General features: G+C 41.5%; 1 protein-coding gene across 1 annotated transcript; it reads right to left on the bottom strand.

The window, feature by feature from the left end:
- Positions 1-5,290: 5,290 nt before the first annotated feature.
- On the bottom strand, positions 5,291-7,803 carry LOC140351447 (fibroblast growth factor-binding protein 2-like). The gene is made up of 2 exons (XM_072437285.1): positions 7,535-7,803; positions 5,291-5,779 (listed from the first exon to the last, which is right to left on the bottom strand). The coding sequence occupies exons 1-2, from the start codon at positions 7,801-7,803 to the stop codon at positions 5,347-5,349; spliced, it is 702 nt and encodes a 233-aa protein (XP_072293386.1). The 3' UTR covers positions 5,291-5,346.
- Positions 7,804-8,780: the final 977 nt, after the last annotated feature.

An 8,780-nucleotide genomic window follows, 5' to 3' on the forward strand; every position in this document is an offset into this window, starting at 1 on the left:
TCTGAAGGTCTTGCGGGTGACACAATTCTCATGAGTGAAAGCGCACTATAGTACATAAATGACATGTTAGACTAGTGGATAATCCTACTGAGAGGACATTGAATAGGGTTACAAGGGACCTTGAAGAGTTGAGCCACACCTAGAAGATGTGAAACTAGATGTGAAACTTGTATATTTTGTAAATAGAAAACTTTGAGACGTTAGATTTAAATGTGACTGGTATCTAAACCAACAGAGGATGATCAGTATGATTTAGGCCATTTATCCGCATGTAAGACCACACTAAACATGACTGATGATAATAGTGTTTCTACATTTAAGGTCCCTAGAGCTGACTTCTGGTGGTATGGTGGACAAAATACTTTATATGTCACGTTGCCTTCCAAGTGGTCAGGTACATGTGCACTTGTTTCCTTCTTGTATCCTGTTGTGAGTCTTCCAGATATGCTGAAAACTGAGAAGAAGTGAGAATGAAGACTACGACAAAGAGGATGAAGAAGACTTTAGAGTATAAATATCAGATAAGGTCCACAATATACACACCATACGATGTTATATTCCGTATTTTCATGTTTCTACATCTTTCCGGTTGATTAAAGAAGACGGGCCTTATAAACAGGGGGGAGGTTTAGAATAATTTAGTTTTTTATTACACATATAGACTTGCTAGAAAAAACTAATACACAATGTTTGTAAAGCACCACATGAGCAGGTGTGGGAGATTGGGTTTGGGGGGACCCGGAACTCACCTGCAAGCACATATAGAAGATTAGTACATATTACAATATGGTGTGACCTTATTCAGGCCACACCAACAGGGGGAGATGTGAAACTTGCTGCTTAATTATGTGAAGGACCCCAAGTTGTGAGCTGACCCTTATGGCCAGCTCAACAGGGGGAATTGTTGAGATAATTATATTGTTTGATGTATTTGTATTACACACACACACACACACACACACACACACACACACACACACATGCACGCGGACACCCGACATTTAGGGTTTGAAACAATCGTTGTAAAACAGATAGGTCTGACGAGTGTCGGATTACACACACATAGACTGATTGATTCACATAGGGGAGGCCCTGCCCCTTGGGGGGCTCGGCCAAGGATAGGATGTGTCTTTTGTAATGTAAAGGGCAGAGGTGAGATTGCGGAGGTGAAGGAGAGACGCGATTCCATCTCTCCCTTGATTGCATCTTGTAAACTACCTGGATTATTGAACTTTATTAAATACAGAAAAAGATCTGAGTTCAGTCATCATTTGAGAAAAGCCACCACAGAAACCAAAAGAATCGGGAAGAGAGGAGACCAAGAGACTGGGTGATAAAAGGTCAAGCGAGGCCTCCTCTGCACACACACCTGTATATATAAGGTCCCACAGTTAACGGTGCATTTCAGAGCGCAGACCCGATAGTCACTCTAACAGGGGGCCTCTATGGAGAGAGGAGAACAACCTTCTCTGCAGCACTCCACCAATCAGCCCTGATCAGAGTGGTCAGATGGAAGCCACTCCTCAGTAAAAGGCACGTCAGTCGCCTGGATTTAGCAAAAAGGAACCATGAGAAACAAGAATCTCCGGTCTGATGAAACAAAAACAGAACTCTCGGAGAATGTCCTTGAGTGGCCCAACAAGAGCCCAGACTTAAACCCAATTGAACTTTTCTGGAGAGATCGAAAAATGGCTTTGAACCAACCAAACATATGGTCCAGCAAAGGAGAATGGGAGAAAAAGCTCATGAAAGGTGTAGCAATCTTTTAGCGTTGTACTCAAAAAGACTTAGTCCTGGGATTTGTTTGATTTTATTTATTTATTTTTATACATTAGCAAAGAATTCAAACTACATGCCAAACGTGCTAATCTGAAACTACCCTCAGCAAGGCAGTGAGAAATCTCAGGCTGCGCCATCTGGAAAAAATAGGTTAGCAACTTGGCCTATTTGCTCCTGCAATTGACTTCTATCAAGAGCAACCCACGAAACTCTACTTAACCATTTTAACAAAGCAAAAACAATGCTTGGGCTGAAACTGAGCTCTATGACTAGTTCAGCATCACTATTTTTGAAAGCCGAGGCCTCCTCTGGAGAACAAAGGAGAATCTCCCAACAGGTGGTTACCTGGTTATAGGAGAACTGTTGACAAGACGATTGTAAGAAGTTCGTGGATGTGGAACAAGATGTTAACATTGTGGAGGAGAGCATATGGTTTGATCTGTAAACTGCCCTCAGAGAGGTGCGGTAGAAATAAGTAAATAAACTGGGCGTAAATCTAATGCTGGTCAGGTGCTGTACAAGACCCGGGCAGTTTGGAGCAGCTTTCATGTAATTAGACTTGAATCTGCACTGCATTCATCAAATACGCACCGCAATAGCCCACATTGTAGTTGGTATAACACAAAATATGCAACTGTATTGCATTAGGTGAACTGCCAGCAATAGTGACAAGCATCTAGAACAGTCAAAGCAACTGTTCAGCGCTTGCCAAAAGCAGGGGTTATCCGTTCAATGGATGTTCAAAAGAAGTCTGAGTGAATTTACATAATTTTGACGCTGCTAAAAAGGTTTTTGGGTGAACAAGAAATGTTGGATGAGGACTTTTATACCACTCTAAAAAGTTTCAGTTTTTTTTAAAAACGTTTTTTTATTTATCTTTTGCGCAGTCTTGCATTTTAATACGGGACAAGCATACATTTTACCATTGTGAAGAATATTGAAGAGATTTCTTTTGACTTAAATCTACTGAGCCCAAGAAGTTCCATTAGCATATTGATTTGGGGGGATTTTGTGTGATTTTCACCACCGCTATAGTTTTGCTTTTTCATATGATCATTGAATTATTAAAATCTTAGGTAAAAGAAAATCTAATTATGTATTTTTATTCGGAAGTGGAATAACAGACTAAACCAAAAAAGTTCCCAAAAAATGTTGTAGCTACTAATATTGTTACAGCTGTAAAAAGTCATTAACGGTACAAGTGGGTTGCAAATGTGTAAATCCTATAATATGTCCGAGAGAAAATTTCAAATGTATTTTTAGAAAAAATATATCATAACTAACCAAATCCTAATATCTTGAGAACATTAGAAATAAGGGCTAATGTACCGTATTTTCCGGACTCTTTTTTTCACAGTTTGGCCGGGGACTTGTACTCCAGAGCGACTTATATGTGATATAATTCTTTATTTTCACACTGGCAACCGCATTTCATACGACACCCGCGAGAGGGCGCTCTAGGATTAAAAATAAAGTGAGGGAAATGCAGTTCATGTAGCATGCTTTATCACTGAACTAATTTGCTATTCAAAAGGCCATTAAAGAGATAATGGGATAATTGCCTTACTGAACTTTTCAGAAATGTTCTGCAGTGTCTAATTTTGGGGTTAATTTTTAGTCCAAATATGTCTTTGAAAATAAAATATGGGCCTAGACAAAAAGAGTACAAAATTAAAAACATTTATTTGTATTTGTTTTTACGTATCTACCTTTAGCTACATTTTATCTAAGAATCTTTGACGTTTCTAAAATTACACTAGAGGCTTATATTCTCCTCTGAGAGTGTGAGAGCACTATATTGGGCTCCGCAGGCAGTAAGCCACAATCAGTAGAACATCTCCACAAAGTAGTCACTTGGGTTCAAATCCAGGTTACAAAGAAAATATGATGTCAAAGAATTGAGAAAAGTATTTTACTTTATACTTTTTTTTTAATATAAATTGTGGCTTCAAATAAAATTTGGCAAATACAGTTCTGGGATCTAGACTGGTTTGACCCATTATTTCGAATACAGCGCACCTCTGATGCTTTGCTTGTGACTGTCAACATCTTTGCTGATTGGCAAGCTGAAATCGTTTCTATAAACTTCTTAATTCCCTGCCAATACTTAACCTTAAGTCGGATGTACTCCGATTGTGAGTTGGGTGCATTTTAGGATCTATAACACTGACCTCGAAGCACTGGGCGTGGGTCCAGGAGCCCAGCAAGTTGGCAGAAAGTAACCTCAAGAAGGCTATTTTTCTTAGACACCACAGCGCTCTGGAGTGGTTTTCAAATTATTAGACAGTGTTATTGCATGAAGCCACGTGAATCTGCGCAGCGATCCTCAAATACACACCGCAGTGCATTGTAGTTGGTGTAACAATCATTCTGCAAGTAACCCGCACTAAATATCCGGAATAATCCGGAATGTATTAACAGTGCTTCATTTTGTCTACAATTTGTTATGTCATAGGCTTATTCCCAAAAATAAATTAACTCATTATTTTCCTCAAAATTCTATAAACAATACCTCATAATGACTACTTGAATGAACATTATTAGAATCCTTTTTTTTTTTTTTTAAAGCACATGTACAGAAGGATTCCCAGCATATGCCATGACACTTAAAATTGAGCTCAGATTTTCTCGCTGATCATCCCTGTGATGCTTTTACAACTTGACTGGAGTCCACCTGTGGTAGAATCAATTGATTGGACATGATTTGGAAAAGCACACACACCTGTACATATAAGGTCCCACAGTTAACGGTGCATTTCAGAGCGCAGACCCGATAGTCACTCTAACAGGGGGCCTCTGTAGAGAGAGGAGAACAACCTTCTCTGCAGCACTCCACCAATCAGCCCTGTATATTAGAGTGGTCAGTAAAAGGCACGTCAGTCGCCTGGATTTAGCAAAAAGGAACCATGAGAAACAAGAATCTCCGGTCTGATGAAACAAAAACAGAACTCTCGGAGAATGTCCTTGAGTGGCCCAACAAGAGCCCAGACTTAAACCCAATTGAACTTTTCTGGAGAGATCGAAAAATGGCTTTGAACCAACCAAACATATTGTGGTTGGGAGGTCCAGCAAAGAAGAATGGGAGAAAAAGCTCATGAAAGGTGTAGCAATCTTTTAGCGTTGTACTCAAAAAGACTTAGTCCTGGGATTTGTTTGATTTTATTTATTTATTTTTATACATTAGCAAAGAATTCAAACTACATGCCAAACGTGCTAATCTGAAACTACCCTCAGCAAGGCAGTGAGAAATCTCAGGCTGCGCCATCTGGAAAAAATAGGTTAGCAACTTGGCCTATTTGCTCCTGCAATTGACTTCTATCAAGAGCAACCCACGAAACTCTACTTAACCATTTTAACAAAGCAAAAACAATGCTTGGGCTGAAACTGAGCTCTATGACCAGTTCAGCATCACTATTTTTGAAAGCCTCTTGGATGAGGGGAAATGGCTTCAAGTCAAAACCAACAGACTACTCTGTTATTAAATTTCTCTGGATGACTGTAGCTGTTTTTTTTTTTTAGCTCCTCTGAACCAAACCTGATGACAGGAGGCTACAGAATCTTCTAACCCTAACCTTCAAAGAACCTGACAAAGAATGAGCAGACGGCGTGCCAGCCATCACCGCAATAGCTCTGGATTGGTGCCATGTCGTTGAGCATTCCTTCCTCATGTAGACCAGTCCTTTCCGCTGAACTTCTCAATTCCTCCAAGCCCACCTCCTCCTTCTTCTTCTGCTCAGTTTTGCCGGACTGTGAGCTCTTCCCCGCTCCCCCCTTCTTCCTCCCTGCCGCCTTCCTCGCCTCCCCTGTGTTGTGTTGGGCTAGTTTCATGTGGGCTTCTGGTGGGGCCTTTTTGCAGGTCTTGGCCTTGAGGACTTTCTCTCCCTCACAAGCGTTCTGTCTCTTCTTCAGCTTTCCCACCAACTGCTTCCAGTATTGGCTGGATTTCACCCCATAAGCCTCACACAGGTCAGGTTTACCTGCATATCGGCACCAGTAGGAGCTGCAAATAGAAGAACTGGAATGTTAAAGGAGATTCTGGTGATACAATCAGCACAAGAAACATGAAGGAGCAGGCTCTACATTTAGGTATTGTGATTTGATTTTTATCATGTCTAATTGGAGACTTCTTGGATAATAATGTAGAGGTTTATGATGAAGAAACAACAACAGTACAAAAGACATGTAGACTCTACATTGTAAGATCTAACGAGTTATGGGAACTGAACCCTGGACTGGAAGAGGGACTTTGCCACTGCTCAGACATGGTGCGTCCCATCTGTCATTCACTGTCATCCCATGCAAGTACTAACCAGGCCCATCCACGCCTAGCTCCTGAGATTTGACGAGATCGGGCATAGACAAGTTGATATGGCCACTTTTTTATATAAAGCTAAGTTGAGTTTGAGTAGTCTACAATCATTGTTTCTTGCTGACCTGGATGTGTTCAGAGCAAAGCTGGTTGTGAAGGCAGCATTGTTTAGAATACTGTGTATTGATTGCACAACCAAAATACACAATCAAATTCTCAAAGTTTAACATTTTATATTTTGTAAGGATTTGTAAGTGATGCTGTCCTTTTCTCAGGGCGGTCTTGTCCTTATATGACCAGAGCAGGAGCTGTGTCTGTATTGCCAGCAGTAAGTCAGACCTGTTCCCAGTGCATGTTTGACTCCGCCAGGCCTGCCCTTTGTCACCGATTTGGTTCATTATTTTTATGGACAGAATTTCTAGGCGCAGTCAGGGTTCGGAGGGTGACCGGTTTGGGAACCACAGGATCTCATTTCTGCTGTTTGCAGATGATGTTGTCCTGATGGCTTCATCAAACCTGGAGCTGCAACATAAACTGGGATGGTTTGCAAGTGTGAAGCAGCCTGGATGAATATCAGCACCTCCAAATCCAAGGCCATGGTTCTCAACCGGAGAAAAGTGGCTTGCCCCCTCCAGGTGGGTAGGAAGTCTTTGCCCCAAGTGGAGGAGTTCAATTATCTCAGGACCTTGTTCACGAGTGAGGGAAGGATGGAGTGTGAGATTGACAGGCAGATCGGTGTAACGTCTAAAGTAATGCGCTGTATTGGAGTTTTTTGGTGAAGGAGCTAAGTCGAAAGGCAAAGCTCACAATTTATTGGTCAATCTACGTTTCTACCCTCACCTAAGGTTGTGAGAGCTTGGCGCTCCCTTAGAGATAGGGTGAGGGGTTCAGTTATAGGGGAGGAGCTTAGAGTAGAGACGCTGCTCCTCCACGTCAAGAGCAGCCAGCTGAGATGGCGCAGGCATCTGTTCCACCGGTAAGAGGCCCCAGGAAACACCTCGGGATCCCCCCGGAGGAGCTGAAGGAAGTGTCTGGGGGAAGGGAGGTCGGGGAGTCCCTGTTTTGACTGCTGTCCGCGCGACCCGGCTCCGGATAAGCGGAAGAAGATGGATGGATGTGTTTCAGTTATTTGAGTCACAGTCCAGTTTCAAATTTACTTCACAATTGCGTTGGTCACTAATAGGATGTTCACCATCTGCTGATTTCTACCCTCAAGTTCATACTTCCTCATGGACACTAATATAAAGAAAGTTTTTTAGTTTTTTTTAGATTCAAACCCTTTACAATGCCATTGAATATACATTTAATTTGTGTATTTATGAACGTGAATTTCTGGAGGACAAATGGCATTCCCCAGGTTTTGTTATTTTATTGAATTGTTTTCTGTAAGCAGGATACGAACTAAACCAGACACACAATTAACATGTCAGTTTAACTGGATGTTACCTGGGCTGCTCTCCCTTGTTCTCGATGGTGCAGTTGACCGTGAGGCTCACAAGACCTTCTCCAGATGTTTGCCAGATGCAGCGGTGGCTGTCCTTGGTACTGAGTTCACCGGAGCTGGGCACAGAGCGGTTCCGCACTCGTCTGGTCAAGGGAGCTGTGGATGGTGGAGGCTGGCGAGCTTTGTCTGGTTTGAGCTGACCAGACTGTCGTTTGGCCTCCAGAAGACCAGACAGGCACAGCAGCACCAGCAGGAGAAAACCGGAGCTCATGGTGACTGAGGAGGGACAGAAAAGAGGATTCACTCAAACTACAGTTCAAGCTTCAAACCTTTTATGTTTTTAATTTATTTATTTATGATTATTTAAAATCATTCATCCAGGGCTGGACAATATTGATGAAAAGTAATAAAGCAACACTTTTAGGATCGTCCTGATTCCTGTAAATGTTTTGGTTGAGGGTCAGCTATGGCACAAATATATATATATATATATATTATAGTTATATAAAAATAACTATAAAATAGTGGAGAGGTTTAAAGCAAGGTTAGGTAAAAGAGTTCCCAAGCGTTGAACTTTTTTGGTTTAGAGTTCCCAAGCGTTGAACAACTCATGGTACCATCCATCATCCAGAAATGGAAAGAGTATGACACAGCTTCACGGCAGCATCATGCTGTGGAGCTGCTTTTCTGGGTCAGTTCATGCATAAATAGTTCTTGTTCAAACTTCATAGCAACTAGTTCTTAAAAAAATGTTCACCCACCACTGGTATAAATCATCTTGTGGAAAGAGGCTCAGTGCAGAGTGGTGTTCAACGCACTCACTGTTATCTCCATGGGTTTTTTATTGAGTCAATAAATCCTTACAGAACAAGCAGTGGACAGTGAGCAGCAGGTGGATATCACTGGCAACGTGTGAAAGACTTGACAAATGAGAGGTTCCCTGTAGGACATTACTATGTTTATAAAGGTAGGTATGTTTGATTCAGTTGAGGTACTACCTCCCAAAGCGTTCAAGCCCCTTTTTGCATCAAGGTTTGCATTAGCCAAGGCGCAACTATAATAGAGCGCAATTATTGGATGTAAGAAAATGCAGACGCAGAAGAAACCAAGATGCCAAAAAGCAGATAGAAACAGATCATAATAATAATTCCTCACCAATCAACGGTGGTTGATCTTGTGATAAACCACTGTATTTCTAGAGATTATACATTTATATGTTGAGCACATGCTTAGCAAATAAAGCTAGGG

This window comes from Eucyclogobius newberryi, unplaced genomic scaffold (assembly GCF_026437365.1).
Source record: "Eucyclogobius newberryi isolate DKJ021-1_F unplaced genomic scaffold, fEucNew1.0.hap1 SCAF_8, whole genome shotgun sequence".
NCBI classification, from domain to species: domain Eukaryota; kingdom Metazoa; phylum Chordata; class Actinopteri; order Gobiiformes; family Gobiidae; genus Eucyclogobius; species Eucyclogobius newberryi.